Raw genomic sequence first — 16,193 nt, 5'->3', positions numbered from 1 at the left:
GTGAGGATGGACAAAGTTATTTGGAAGTTATGGGTCTTTAAATATTAGGCCACGCCCCATGGATGTTAATTGGCCTATATCTTCTGAACGCAACGTCATATCAACAATCTTTTCATAACCTCAGATGACATTGAACCTATAATGAAGCTCCGAACTTGTTGTGAAAATCGGACCAAGGGTTTAGGAGAAAATGGAAAAAACGTGTTTTTTACAAAATTCAAAATGGCGGAAAATCTATTTTGGCGCATTTTATGGACCCCCCGAACATATTTGTAGAGCAGGTCCAAGTGAACATGTGTAAAAAATTTTAAGTCAATCGGCCATTGCTAGAAAAAAGTATTAGCTTTTCCAACACAAGGGGGCGCCACCGAGCTAATTTTTTCGGTTTTTTTCCGAAACCCCAATCAGATAAGTATTTTCACCGATCCTGATATGTGTGGGAATTTTGAAGTATGCAACTTTAGGCCTAGACCCTCTTTTCCCCTTGCAAAGCGCCAGCATAAGAATAATAATAATAAACATAGCGAAAACAATAGGTCCTCGACCGACTACGTCGGTTCTCGGGCCCTAATAATAATCTTTAGAAAAACAATAGGTTCCTCTACGACGAAGTCGTCACGAGGACCCTAATTATGTCAGTCTCCTGTGTGTACCTGCTAGAAAGGCAGGTTGTAAGAGCTGATGTGATCCAGAAAATAGAAATGATTGTGAGCCAAAAAGCCCAGGAAGGTTTTAGTGGATAAAACATCTCCAAACCAATAACCAATAGGTCAGGCTGTAGCAGGTTGAAGAGGGCCAGGCTGTAGAAGGTTAAAGAGGCCCAGGCTGTAGCAAGTTGAATTGGCCCAGGCTGTAGCAGGTTGAAGAGGCCCAGGCTGTAGAAGGTTGAATTGGCCCAGGCTGTAGATGGTTGAAGAGGGCCAGGCTATAGCTAGCAAAGGAATCCAGGCTGTAGCAGGTTGAAGAGGCCCAGGCTGTACCAAGTTGAATTGGACCAGGCTGTAGCAGGTTGAAGAGGGCCAGGCTATAGCTAGCAAAGGAATCCAGGCTGTAGCATGTTGAAGAGGCCCAGGCTGTAGAAGGTTGAATTGGCCCAGGCTGTAGATGGTTGAAGAGGGCCAGGCTACAGCTAGCAGAGGAGGTTAGGCTGTAGGTTGAAGAAGCCCAGGCTACAGCTAGCAGAAGAGGCCCAGACTGTAGCAGGTTGAATTGGCCCAGGCTATAGCAGATTGAACAGGCCCAGGCTTCAGCTAGCAGAGGAGGTTAGGCTGTTGCAGATTGAAGAGGCCCAGGCTGTAGCAGGTTGAAGAGGGCCAGGCTACAGCTAGCAGAGGGGGCTAGGCTGTAATTTATGGATTTATAGAAACCAATAAAATAGGCACTATGCTCTCAGTCCAGTACAGGCTAAAGACACTTTACACGTTAGAACAGCCAGATCAGCAGACAAGATCAAACATAAATTCCGAGCTCACATGCAGACACACAAACACAGGACTGGTCTGGCGGCCATCTTGGAATGGCCATCATAGAAATACTATAGGAATATTACATTGTGGGATTGTAGGATTTTGTACAGCTGCTCCACCAGCCCCAGTCACTGTGACTGTCAAGAATGCACAATAATAAACAGCAGCATCTTCAGTCTTCAGTCTGTTCATCTGCAGATACCAGCATAAACCAGCATACTTTCTATGCTGGTTTAGCTGGTCGACCAGCATGATGATGCTGGTCGACCAGCTATAACTCATTAATGATGCTGGTCCACCAGGGTGGCCTTGCTGGTGAAGCTGGTTCACCAGCAATAACTCATTAATGAAGCTGGTCATAAGTTTTGGTATTTGATTAATCCAGCTCTATCTGCACACACCATATGCCTCATGGTGCCATCGTGGGTATGTATTGTCTTATTTCGTTCTTATCCATAACTACAGTGCATTCTTTTTTGACAATATTACGTTTTCTGAAGTTTATGGTAGAAGTTTGCTAAATTACTGTTGTTAATGACTGCAGTTCTTAGGACAGTGAGAGTTCATGAAACTAAGTTACAACTAGATAAACATATGACTGAAAACATATTACAAGTTTGATGCAATAAATGATGTACAAAGTTAAAATCACAATGAATACATAAAGCCTGTAAAACCTAAATTCATGTTAGAGATTGCTTTCATATATCTACATTACATGCATGTGTACATGTTAAAGCAAGCAGAGAGAGAATTGATTGTTGTTTTAGGATTTTGTTTCACACTTCAAGAAGCAGACAGTATTCAACGTTGTGATGTTTGGATGGTGTTTATCTGGCTGTCAAATGATATACAGTTCAGTACATTACAACAAAGACAGCATAGGTCCAAACACATTTCTCCACATCTGTACATCCCAGCATAACTAAGCCTAAACTCTACCTGAGAAAGTCTAATTGACCAACTAAAAATGAATGCAAGCTAGAATGACCCTTTTTGATTCAGTCTAGTCTTTCTGCTCTAACCTGTCAACTGGAATCAGACACACTGGAGAAAGAAGTGATCCACTAACGAGTCGGATATGTGACACAAACCCATGACCTTGTGATAAAGGAAAGGCTGTATGTGTGTAAAGCTTTTTGAACAGTACAACAATGTCTGTACCTTCTTCTGAATGAAGGGATATGATCTTCTGAATTCCCCCATGAACACCTGAGCTTTGCAAAACAGTCCCTGCATCTCTTACTGAGGGTATAGTTTTTGCCAGTATACACCAGTCCTTTATGCACCATTCTCTTGTGCACTACCATTTCGTCTGGTGCTTGTTTTTGTGCAGAAACAAAGGCACTCTTCTCATCAGCAGTGGTCTCTGTCACTTTCCCATTATCCAGAACAGTTGTGTTTTGAAATGTTGTGAAACGTTTTACTCTTCTGTCATTTGTCATCTCCAAACAGAACTCCTTGACTTGCTCCCTTACTGCATGCCTGGAGGTTAAGAGAGGTATTGCTCTGTGCAACAGGAATTTGTTCACAATCTGTAGAGCTACACACTTAGTTCCATGTTTCAACAGCCCACCATTTGCATTTTCAAATACAAATGCTGAGTGTGCCCAGAGTGGCCCCCACAATTTCACAGACTTTGCAAGGTGAGTTAACAGATGTACATTAAAAGTCATTGACACTTCTCCATACAGCAACTGAAACCTTCCAACAAACTCAAACAGCATGTTATCAGCTTTGTTTATGTCTTGGAAGGTGACATTCTCTTTCAAAAGAAGATATACTACTGACACCAGAAGGCCGAGGTGCTTCAGATAGCATGGCTGAAGTACACCATTTAGGACAGGCAAGCTGTAAAACAGAAGCCATGTTCGCCACTATGAGGCTTTCCACTGCCTGAGCTCTGCAAGTGGTCTGGGTAGTCGAGTTATCAGGTGTGGTGGCTTTATGTCCTTCATTCTGTTTTCTAGCACCCTCATAGTGGAGCCATTCCCAATGTAGTAGGACTGCTCACTGTTGTTTAGAAGGAGTTCTGTGAGTTGTCTGATGACACCAAGTAACACAGCATGCATATAGTCTGGAACAAAGCCCCACACTATATCAAAATAAGGCATGTTGATGAGCGGTGATGGACCTTTCACTCCTCTGACACTTTTGTTTTGTGCTACTGCCTGCTCCATATCTGTTAGCACTTGTTTTGCTTCTATGTCAGGATATTCAGTGGCAGTCACAGTACACTTCAAGAGTTCCAGGATGTAAACAGAAACCACAACCAAAGTACCCATTAAATTGTTTTGTGTTTTGCATAGTTGGTCTTGCCTTTGAGTCTACACAACAACATAGTCCAACAACTTTACCATTTACAGAGTTTCCATTTTGTGTCCAGCACACACCTTTGGATGCCAGTGTTTTGGCCTGTTCAACAAAAGGTTTGAGAAAAATGGACATGACAGGCTCTTGAGCACCAAACCAAAGACCTGCAAGTACTACATTGTTAAATCTCATTTTGGGAGGAAGCTCATTTAAATGCAGCTGTATTGGCCATATTGAAAATCTGGAAGACTTGAACACAGGTGAGCCATCAGAATTGAAATTAAACGACAAATTGTTTGGATCTGACAGAATTCCACCTGGTTTTGATAAGTTTTTATACTTTTCGCCATCATAGATGTCAGAGATCACATGATCATTTTGTGGCCTTTGGTGTCTGTAGCTCATGTTTTTTTTAATCTGAGGAGTTTCTAAAAGTGTCTGAATTTGAGGTGCAATTGGTATGTTGATAAAGAAACTTGAACTGTTCATGGAATCGATTTCAACAGAAGTACTACAAATTGAACACTGTGCAATGTTTTTTGTCTTTTATGTCTCCCTTTGTGCCAATACTTTACAGGTTTTGCAGTAGTAGTGAAACTCCACACTGTCCGAGTTGTTTTGAAAGACCTTGTTGAACAAATATTTTGATCTTGGTAGCACCTCTTTGCCAAACAGAGTATTTATGAGTTTTAATAAATCATCAAGTTGTGTCCCTGTTATATTGTGCCTTGCTGCATGACTCATTATCATGATCAGTGCTTCAGCCTTTGTTGTTGTACCTGCTGACATGAGCACTGAGTCCATGTCTTTGTCAAAACATGTCTCTCTCACTGGCTCATCTTCTCCAAGATCTTCCAGATCTGAATCGAGTCCATAAACACTGCCTTCAGGTGAGGAAGCCACATCTCTTGGTTGCATCTCCGAAGTTAGGAGAAAGTGACCAGATGAAGATATTAGCTACAAAACAAAAACAACACACATTCACAAGTGCATTTGAAGGAATTGGAGGCAGTGAGGTTGTAGACCGCAACAAAAATGAACAACCCTCACCGTCCCCTTTCAAACATATTGGAGAATTCATAGTGCCTGCAAAACTGGTAATGCTATGTAACAACGTTTATTTAAGTGGGTACATTTTTTATTTTTTTATAGACCCAAACATGTGTACCCAGAGGCAAATGTACAATGCTAGGCACCATTTCAAACCAGCCCCTTCAACATCACCCACACACACTAACACAAGTTAGCACACCTCAAATAGACATTAGACAGGCTGTTTTATTTAGTTTTTATAAGCCCCACCTCCCTCTACCTGCAGCAGAGCTTGTAGGCTAATCATGCCATGTAGATTTGAAATCCTGTGTTATTGCGATTTCCTTTTTTACTGGATGTGCTACAAATGAATGTAATTGTGTTTAATGAAAAATGCTATTCCACAACTTTTTAGTATGAAATAAGACCTTGGAAAAATGTTTAGATTATGAAAATTAGATTTTCCAATTCGCAGAACTAATGTTCTCCATCATTCGGATGTCACTAGGTTTGTGATGCAACAGCCTATGATGGTAAAGATTGTTGTCTAATCCTGCCCGAGTATTCTTGGGAAAGATTCCTTTAATTCTATTTACATGACCATGTAATATACTTTATGAACACTACTACAGCCTTTAACACTTGTCAAATTATATTTACATTATTTTCATTGACCTTTTCTGATACATTTCAAAGGACATATGTTGGCTGTACTGTGGAAATACTGATGATTGAACTAAGTCTTTATGATTTATAAAACATAATTTGTTTCAATAAGGCTTGCTGGCAATCTTAAAACACCCATCCAGTATGGCTGGTAGAAAAGCTAACCTGGTCGGACCTGTCATCTGAATCCAACTGAAGATCAGGAGTAACAGGTGGAGATATGACCTGTATAGGATGCAAAATATATTAGATTATTAAAATGTATATTATTATTATTATTATTATATATTAGCACATTGATGAAAAAAAATCCCTCTGAGAAATGTACTGTTTATATGGAATGAAAGAGCACATAAATCCCTCACCTCAACATCTGCAAGAGGAGGACTGATTATGTCCTCTTCATTGTTGTCACCAGTGAAATCCAAAGCCTGAGGTAAATTTCAGGGGGGAAAAAGTCAACAATTTGCAGGTGTGGTCACCATAGTCGTGTCTGTTTGATCATAATACTGCATAAGTTCAAAGTGGCCAGATGGAGATGTGGTTTAGGATGAAAAAGAGATTTTACATGCACAAGGACAACAACAACGGTACTAAATGTAGTAAGGACCAGTGTCAAATAACATCTCACCACAAATTATTATATTATATTTTATTATTATATTACCATCTCACCTCAAGATCTGTAGGGCTCAGGTGAGGACTGATTATGTCCTCTTCAATGTTGTGGTCATCAGTGAAATCCAAAGCCTGAGGTAGATTTTAAAATGTACAAAGTGGTTTCAACTATTTGCCACCTTAAAAGTACATAATCAGGGAAGACATTTAAGAATAATAAAACACATGATACATCACATTGACTTACATCCAAATGTCTTCTTTGCGATGTTGAACGAGGTATTTTAATAGTGTTGTTTGGCTCCAAGTACAATTTGTACTTACGTTTGGACATTCTAAAATAAAGAATAACATACATACGTACATCATTAATAAAAGATAGAAAAATAAATAACAAAATAGTGAATTCAAACCACAATACAATATTTACTGTCTGAGCCACTTAAAACCACTAAAATACACTTAATTTATAAACTAGCTGTTTGGCAACTTCATGCTTGGATCACAGCATCAATATTTAGTGTGACAGCAACTCACTATTAGGGTATTCAGCTAAAAGTCATGCAGCCTAACAAATCCACCTTACACTCATATAGTGTTGAAAAACCTCACGCTATATAACCCTCCTGTTATGTTCGTTTCTTACATACAGCCATGATGTTCCCGGGTCAATTTGACCCGGTTTATGTTGAATCATTTTAAAGTTGTCAGAAACCAAAAAATCATCATATCTATAATTTGTACCTCATGACCAATGTGATTACTAACAATTCAATCAGTTGTTAGTGTCCTTTTAATGAAAAATACATGTTCAAACAATTGTTTAGGTACATTGAAAGAATCTATATATAAATTGCATTAGTCTACCATAACCTGTATTTTCTCCCAAATTGTATTTGTATTTTCAAACTCTTTTTTTTTTATAGGGTGATGTAGATAAATAGAGATGAGACACCTGTGATGTTCAGGGTCACTGTGGCAGCGGGGTGTGGCTAGGCAGAGTGGGTGGAGCGGGGGTGTGGTTCAGGGAACAGTGTCATGATGTGTAAATGAGCCTCAGCTGGGATCAATTGGGTGGGTGTGTGTTTTGTGTTCCATATAAGAGCAGGAGTAGCTGGAGAGGAGGGAGAGCGGGTAGCGGATGCCTGGATCGTTCGCTACCAGAAGCGTGACAAATCAATAAATAAAAACTGTTACTGCCCTCACAATTGTGTGTGTTGCCCTCTTTGGTGCCTGCCCGAGACTCAAACCTGTTACAGTGGAGCCAAACGTGGGTGGGCATATGGAGCACCAGGAGCAGCACGTCGAGGGGCCGACCCAGCCGATCGTGGCGCTGGGGCAGATGCTGGCGGGGATCGCAGCCATGCAGCACGAGCAGGCGGAGATGAACCGACATTTTCTGAGGGCTCTCCAGGACCATGGAAGATTTTCCACTCGACCAGTCTCGTGACGATACTCTACGCTCAGCCTTTGACCAAGTGATACGAATTGATGGTCAGTTGGTGCGCCCTGACGCAGCGCAGTCATATCCGCACTTTTCATTGATTAGGGACAGACTGTACAGAGTGAGCCGTGACGCTCAGACAGGAGAGGAAAGCACCCAGTTGCTGGTGCCGAAGAGCCGCCGGGAAATGATTTTCCAGGCGGCTCATTAATACCCGATGGCTGGTCACATGGGATATGAAAAAACACTGGACCGGATAATGACCCGATTTTATTGGCCGGGCATCCGGGCGGATGTGCGCCGTTGGTGTGCGTCCTGCCCGGAGTGTCAATTGGTAAACTCCCCGGCCATTCCGAGGGACCCTTTGCGTCCTCTGCCATTAATGGAGGTTCCGTTCGCGCAAATCGCCATGGACCTCATCGGGCCATTTCACCGGAGTGCACGCGGATATCGCTTTGTATTATCCTGGTGGATTACGCAACAGGCAGTGCCGTTGCGCAAGATTTCTGCAAAGAGTGTCGCGCAGGCGCTGTTTCAGGTCATCTCCCGAGTCGGAATCCCGAAAGAGATTCTGACTGACCAGGGCACCCAGTTCATGTCAAGAACACTGAGAACTTTACGGGTTACTGGGCATTAAGTCTATTCGGACCAGTGTGTACCACCCACAGACAGACGGTCTGGTGGAGCATCTGAATAAGACTTTGAAGTCCATGGTCCGTAAATTTATTAATGATGATTAACGTAATTGGGATAAATGGCTTGACTCTCTGTTGTTTGCAGTGCGGGAGGTCCCCCAGACCTCCACGGGATTTTCTCCCTTTGAACTTTTGTTCGGCAGGACTCCGCGGGGGGTGCTCGACCTGATTAAGGAAAACTGGGAGGAGGGGCCGAGCACCAGCAAAAACGTCACATTGACCCGCTCACTCAAAATCAAGCCAAATGAGTCAAAAGGATTTGTATTGAAAGTAAACTTTAGTTATGTTCATTTAGAATGTTAAGATACATCAATTATATTATAAAGATGACCAAAGGCCAGCGTGCAGTCATCCTCTTGGTGCAGTCGTATGTATCTGCAGAGTGTAATGTTGGTAGGACTCCTAAGCAACCATGTTGTATGTCTGCCCCTCCCCTGCATCTATATGTCTCACAGGTGGGTTGTTAGAAGTGTGTCTGGGATTGGGATGAAACAGGGTGATGGGCACAAAGCAGGATAGAGATGGTTCCCATAACACACACCTGACTCTTGTTTGAAGTTTGAAATGTGTACAACTATATCTATATCTATATCTATATCTATATATATATATATATATATATATATATATATATATATATATATATATATATTAATTAAATGATTCAACCGGGTCAAATTGACCTGGGAACATCATGGCTGTGTGTAAGAAATGAACATAACAGGAGGGTTAACTTTAAAAACCACACGCGCTTGCCGCTTTTAAAGACCTCACGCGCTTACCGCGCGTACTTGTGCATTTTACCGTTAAACGGACTAGCGTTAACACAAAGAGGGATTGAGGATGTTTGTCTACGTTAAATATCTAGACGACGGGTGTAAAGAGATAGTCCCGTCTTCTAATATAAAGGACTTTGACAACGTAGGTAATGGTATTAAGACAATTTACTGGGTGCGCTGGCAGGAGGAATTCTTCAAGGCTCAGATATTGCTTCTGAAGGGTAAGTCATACATCTCACGCATTTCATTAATTAACACCAGTTCATTAATACGGCCACAATCCCATTTAACCATTAGTCCCAATATCTCCTGTTCGTAGCCTCTAAATGGTTTGCGAACCTTAAAATGCTATACAAGCTACTCTTAATACAGTTAATGATAAGTTAACTCTTTTAAGTACTTGCATGCAGTGTCATTTCCAGAGTCAAGAGAAGAAATTGAGCAGGAGCTCGGAGGCTGCTGAAGGAGACGTCGCCGGCCACGCCCCCATCCGAGAGAAGCGAAGCCAAAGCAGCGCATGTACGTTCACAACACCAACTAATATATTGTTACCAGTGTAAAATGGATAAATGATTGTTGCATTGGTGTCCTCTACAACATATAAGTAAAGTTTCTGTGTGTAAATGAGTGCCATATATATTTAAGCAATAAGGTGCGAGAGGCAGAAATTCGTCGTCCGCTTCAAGTGAGTTGTTAGGCCCCCACGCACAGCGGAGGGCCAGCAAACCCTTGAAAAAGGACATTATGTGACGACGAATTCCTGCCTCGAGTACCTTATTGCTTTTATAATACGGTTGCGTGCGACATTATAAATAGTAAGCTGCCTTTCAGCACCAAATAGTTGTCGCCACCAAACGTTGTGCATCGCATTAGAGTCGCCGAGAGAAAATAGTCCCCGTGTACGGGGCTGTTGTCCTAGCAACAGACCAACACAACACACGGGAAGTCCGAATCGGTGAATATCTTTCCAACTTTACCGAACTTTGTTTTGTCGTGTCCCTGACGTCTACGGGGTTTTACGCCAACAAAAACATTGTTTGCGGACGTGAACGCGCTTCATCAAACACCAGCATGACTCAACGTTCAGATGTAACAGCTGATCCCGTAGTGGTCTCCTTTTACATGGCGCACAGTGCCTTAGAAATCCCCCCCCCCGCAGTATTTCATTCATATCGTATCTGGTTCTGGTCTTCAGGTCTACAATATATATTTAGTTGGTGAAGCAGTTCAGGTTTGGCTGACAGTGTTTTTTTCACTGCGCAACATTTCATAAATCTCACTTTCTTATCTCTGGTAACAAGACGTCCACCTGAAGTTTAATCTTTGGCTAACCACTCATCTAAAGTCATTCCTATTGGCTAACCACTCATCTAAAGTCATTCCTATTGGCTAACCACTCATCTAAAGTCATTCCCAACAAAATATCAAAGTTCACAGAAACATGTTGGTAACTGTCAAGATAAACTGATCTAACGGTCAGATTACTGTAAATAGCCGTTGTAACTTTATGGCGGATATCCGGTCACCTCGTGACTCACTCGCAACCAATCAGAAGGCTTGATTTCATCTACCCGTATTATTTATATATATATATATATATATATATATATATATATATATATATATATATATATATATATATATATATATATGAGAGAGAGATAGTTAAAACTAAACCATTCATGTATTGCAATTCCAATTAGGTTGTTTGTTTGGTTTGTCTATTTTCGTTAAGTTTTGTATTACACAATGATGTTCTTATCTGTGTTTTCCAGACAAATCAGAAAAAAGCAGTTGCAGAAGCCAAAAAAAACAACAACCTCCTGGCAATTCTTCAAGAAAGAAAAATTCGGAAAAGAAATTCTCCAATGTGCCCAACTCCCTTAAAGAAAGTCAGGGAGCGCATCCTCTCTGACAGTTTCTCAGAGGATGGTGATGACAACGATTATGGTGGGGTTGTGCCAGAGAAGCTTTTGAATGAGGCAAAACAACAACTCTACCAAAATAAATTTAAGGAAATGTCCCTGCAACTGCAGGAAACAAGAAAACAGTGAGTGTTGATCTTTGTCAATTTTTTATTTAACCTAACTTTGATTTAAAACAGACTCATTGACATATGCATCCATATCCCTCCTTATCTGTGAGTGCTCATTACTTAATTTGTTCTATTATAAAATGGCATGAGTACCACATTCAACCCAGATTTGTTTTTTTCATGATTTACGAATATTGTTTACCTGTGGTGTCTATAAATAGCCAGATAGTTTTCACTTAATAATGTTATTAAATATTTATATACATTGTATACATTGCCAAAACCTAAACAAGGAAACATATAGTGTATACAAGTAAACAATACCTCTGCAACTGTATTGACTGGTTAATATACTAACTATCTTTCAAGGATTTCTTATAATCTAATGTTTTGATTGTTTATGTTTTGGGATTCTTTCAGATTACCTTGGAAGGAGACATCACTATTAGGAACGAGACCTGGGTCAGAATTACAAGGAACAACCGCGACTCCTTATTTGTGAAGGAATTGGCAGTGGCAATCTGGGGCACTGAAACCCTGGGGGGAAAAAGCCTTACTGGGAAGGAGTGCCCCACCACCAAAACCACCCGACAGCCTTTAACCCCAAAGAAGCTGCAAACATTGAAAGGTATGGCATTCTTGATGTAGCAGTAGCTATAGTCTTTTTTGGATACCACGGACCGGCTTATTTTATATCAAGTGTTTCTTTGTTCTGATGTTACAGAAACATTAATGTTAATTTCTTTTCTTTCAGTCTGCTTCAAGGAGTCGCTACAGAAAAAAAACCTGGGGGAGACTGAGTTGCAGTCCAGATGGGCAAAGGCTGGTCGTTACATAACAGAAAAAATTGTGGACATAAACAAACAAACAAAAAAAACCGCTTAATTAATGAGTGACTGAAATATTTTAAGTTTTGATGATGTTTTAATAGTTAATTCTAAATAGTTAGTATTTGTTTGTTTCTCTGTGTTAATATTGTTACCATGTTCTTTATTATATGTCTGTCCTCTTTAATAAATGTTTTGAAAACCTGACCGGACATTGTCAAATATGTATGATGGTGTATGCTGGTCACCAGCATAAAACATCATACCAGCATAAACCAGAATACACCATCATACCATCATAAACCAGCATACCAGCTAGACCAGCATACCAGCACCAAAACACAACATATGCTGGTGTTGCTGGTCACCAGCTTTGCTGGTCTATGCTGTTTTTTTCTAGCAGGGCTGCTCTCTGTTTTTGTCTTTGGAGATGGTAAAACGGCCTTGAACTGACAGAGTAGGCTGTTAAGCTTCCACTACCATCATCAACCCAGGCGATCCACTCCAGTCCTTTTCCAGGAGCCTGTCTGAACCAGTGCATATTGTAGCTGCTGAATGATAACCCAAAGGCTGTACAGGTCAATATGTGGGATTCTCCAGGCCTTTTAACCACTGGTTCAGATTCTGTCAGAGTCTGACCATCAACACCTGTCGAGATATATAAAAAAAAAACCTTAACATAGTTGATACACAATTAAGAACTATGTCAACTCAAATGACAATCTTCACCTGCAAAGCAGAGAGTTAAAAGCAGCACTCCTGTCCTGCAGTCCATCATGTTTAACTCTCCTCTGTTCTCTGTCCTCTCTGCAGCACATAAGTAGAGCTGGAAGACATCTGGATTTTGCATTGACTCTTTAATGTTAACAAATGTTGCTTATTATGTTGTACTGCTGGTTTTCTCACAAAGTGATTGTGGTCGCGGGGGCGTGGTTATGCTCAGCTGCGGAGGAGTGGGGGAGTGGCTCAGAACAGGTTTGACTACAAAGTCCTACTCCTCACCCATAAATGCATAAATGGACATGCACCTCCCTACCTACAAGAACTCATTACTCCCCAAACCTCTACCCGCACCCTCAGATCTACAAACAGCTCGCTCCTCCGGGTCCCCAACACCAAGCTCCGCACCATGGGCGACCGGGCATTTTGCTCAGCAGCGACACACTTATGGAGCAGTCTCCCTGACCACCTGAGGGCAACAAAGACACTGGACTCTTTTAAGAGTGGCCTAAAACCCTTTTTATTCAGGAAGGCGTTTTTGAGTTGAGTTTATGACTTGTCAACTATTCCTTTTTTATTTTTTATTATTGTTAGTTTTAACTATGTACTAGCTCTGTGGCACTCTGAGATTCTTGGATGAAGAGTGCCTTACAAATATAATGCATTATTATTATTAGGTGCCAGGAAGAGGCCTCATTGGCCTCAGCTGGAAGTGATCAAATGTTTTGTGTCTCTTCCCTATTGAGCTGAGTAGCAATGGAGGCGAGACGAAGGAGAGCAAGAGGCAGAGCCTGCTCGGCAGAATAAAAGTATTGCAAACCGATACCTTGAGTGGTCTCCATCATTGGTGCGGGAGGAAAACTTGGGAACGTAACCCCCTCCTGTCACAGTGATGAATGAGTCATACTTTAAAAACATGTAACTCATCCCCTGGATGGATAGCACGGATGCCCATGTTTTTCAATGAGGACAAATGCATGTCATTCATTATTTTTTAGTTATTATTAGATTAACTTTTGAAAATGCCAGTTTTAACAGAAATAATGTTATCAGTAACACACATACATGTTGGAAGTCACACACAGAATACACTTATATGAAGTTGTCTCCTCTGTATATTTGGTATCATTATTATTATTATTGTATATTATCACAATCCATGTTATGTTCCTTTGTACTATTATATGTAATATGACTGTTTTCCTCTTTAATGTGACCACCAGATCCTCTTGTCCTCCCTCCAGGACCTGGGTATCTCAGGCACCGCGCTCTCACTCTTCTCATCCTACCTCACCGACCGCTCTTACCGGGTAACCTGGAGAGGATCTGTGTCTGAGCCTTCGCCTCTGACTACTGGGGTCCCTCAGGGTTCAGTCCTTGGTCCTCTTCTCTTTTCTCTGTACACCAACTCTCTTGGCTCTGTCATTCGCTCGCATGGCTTCTCCTACCACAGCTATGCTGACGACACCCAACTGATCCTCTCGTTTCCCCAATCTGAAACACGGGTAGCAGCACGAATCTCTGCCTGTCTGACCGACATCTCTCAGTGGATGTCCGCACACCACCTGAAAATTAACCCGGACAAGACTGAACTTCTCCTCCTTCCAGGAAAAGGCTCTCCCACCCACGACCTAACTATTAACTTCAACAACTCAGTGCTGGTTCCGACTCCGACTGCCAGGAACCTCTGAGTGACGCTCGACAGTCAACTCTCCCTGACTGCCAACATTGCCGCAATAACACGCTCCTGTAGGTACATGCTGTACAACATCAGGAGAATACGACCCCTTCTCACTCAGAAGGCGGCACAGGTTCTGGTCCAGGCTCTGGTCATCTCACGGCTAGACTATTGCAACTCCCTCTTGGCAGGTCTACCTGCTAATGCCATTCGACCTCTACAGCTCATCCAGAATGCAGCTGCTCGACTGGTCTTCAACCGACCGAAATTTACCCACACTACTCCGCTCCTCCGCGACCTTCACTGGTTACCGGTGGCCGCCCGCATCCGCTTCAAAACATTGGTACTTGCGTACAGTGCTGCGAACAGATCGGGTCCGGTCTACATCCAGGACATGGTCAAACCGTACACCCCAGCCCGTTCACTTCGCTCGGCTTCTGCCAATCTGCTTGTAGCTCCTTCACTTCGAGCTAAATCACGACTGTTTGCTGTGCTGGCTCCTCATTGGTGGAACGAGCTCCCCATTGACATCAGGACAGCAGAAAGTCTCTACATCTTCCGGCGCAAACTAAAAACACATCTTTTTCGACTATACCTTGAATAGGTAGCACTTAAATGCCGTAGTAGCACTTAAATGTCCCTTACCGATAGCACTTTAGTAGCACTTAAATGGCACTTACGGATAGTACTTTGTAGTTTAACTTTATTGAAGAAATTGTACTTGCTTGATTCTTGTTGTTCTGAGTTTGGACTCACGGTTTTATGCACTTATTGTAAGTCGCTTTGGATAAAAGCGTCAGCTAAATGACATGTAATGTAATGTAATGAGCTGGTGTTGAAATCATTATTGGTCCAAGGGCGACCCCTCTGGTGGCTTCATGCTACAAGTGTTCAGGCTCTGGGGGTTTTTGTTCAGGTCTACTGATGGTTTGTGTTATTGTGGTCTTCTGGCACAGTAATACACAGCAGTGTCTTCAGGCTGCATGGTCTGTCCATTTAGAGTCACTGTTTTGCTGGAAGAGTCTACGTCGATACTGAACTTGTTCTTCAGTGACTCTTTGTAGTATGAAGTTCCATCTCCATGTTTCATTCCAATCCACTCCAGTCCTTTCCCTGCAGGCTGTCTGATCCACGCTGTGTAGTAGCTGCTAATATCATAAGAGACCTGACAGGAGATGGTCAGACGTTGACCTGGCTGCACAGTCACAGAGCCTGGCTGTGTCAACGTGTCACACTTCACACCTGTTAGATAAAAGAAATGTTTTACAAAATATACTTAAAGCAGATTTATTGACTTTGAAAAATCCAAAGAGACTCACATCCAGCTGCCAACAGCAGCAGCAGAGCTACAGAGAACATGGTTGATGTTGAAACTGAAGAGATGTGAAGTTCAGCCTGATGTGATGTTTTTATAGCTGAGCAACTGGGGAGGTCACTGAGTTTGCATATAATCAAACATATGAAGCATCAACACTGGTCTAACTGCAGCCAATAGAAGAGTGTGTTCAGTGTTAAAATGCCTGAAAATCACCTCTGCTTTAAATTTGATATTTTAATTCATTTACACACTAAATTGTAACATTTTCAAAATGTCCCTGTATTTACAGAATCAAACCACCGTTAATCATGTCTATTCTATGTATATAAGTCTTGTATAATTTCAAACACTGATCAGATTCATGATTTTCATTTTCATAGATAGTTTAGCTTTTTTTAAATGTTCCATTTATTTGATCACTTCCTGTACTTCCTGGCTGTATTAGCTGGAAACAGAAATACAAGGACAGCAGGATCATCTCAATAGTGTGAAAAGTTAAGTCTGATGCTGCTGGTTTGCAGGTTTGAATAAAGGACTCCTGATGGTTTCAGTGTTTGCAGATGTTTGAAGACATACAGAGAAGCATATGGAGCCTTTGGAGG

The 16,193-nt window shown here is 41.7% G+C and overlaps 1 protein-coding gene, 1 long non-coding RNA gene and 1 gene segment (V, D, J or C); 1 reads left to right on the top strand and 2 right to left on the bottom strand.

Annotated features, from left to right (window-relative positions):
- LOC117735624 overlaps positions 1 to 15,726 on the bottom strand; it is a 66,170-nt gene extending 50,444 nt beyond the window's left edge. The window contains 2 exon segments of the V gene segment in view: positions 15,219 to 15,515; positions 15,593 to 15,726. Coding sequence covers positions 15,219 to 15,515; positions 15,593 to 15,632 — 337 coding nt within the window.
- LOC117735617 (immunoglobulin epsilon heavy chain) overlaps positions 1 to 16,193 on the bottom strand; it is an 88,550-nt gene that overhangs the window by 65,699 nt on the left and 6,658 nt on the right. For 3 of the 46 annotated variants that reach the window (XM_034540374.1, XM_034540379.1, XM_034540370.1), the window contains exon 3: positions 14,214 to 14,222. The exons of 39 other annotated variants lie outside the window; for them this stretch is intronic. In XM_034540374.1, coding sequence (XP_034396265.1) covers positions 14,214 to 14,222 — 9 coding nt within the window. Of the gene's footprint in view, positions 1 to 7,896; positions 7,902 to 14,212; positions 14,223 to 16,193 lie in introns of all 46 variants that reach the window. 4 more of the 46 variants (XM_034540357.1, XM_034540355.1, XM_034540352.1 and 1 more) reach the window with 3 other exon arrangements.
- On the top strand, positions 8,918 to 12,079 carry LOC117735626. The gene is made up of 4 exons (XR_004609904.1): positions 8,918 to 9,532; positions 10,789 to 11,063; positions 11,469 to 11,676; positions 11,803 to 12,079. It is a non-coding gene; the product is annotated as an uncharacterized LOC117735626 (long non-coding RNA).

The sequence above is a fragment of the Cyclopterus lumpus genome, chromosome 8 (assembly GCF_009769545.1).
Source record: "Cyclopterus lumpus isolate fCycLum1 chromosome 8, fCycLum1.pri, whole genome shotgun sequence".
In the NCBI taxonomy this organism is placed as follows: Eukaryota; Metazoa; Chordata; class Actinopteri; order Perciformes; family Cyclopteridae; genus Cyclopterus; species Cyclopterus lumpus.
The sequence above is the reverse complement of the archived record's forward strand: the minus strand, read 5'-3'. Positions and strand labels throughout refer to the sequence as shown.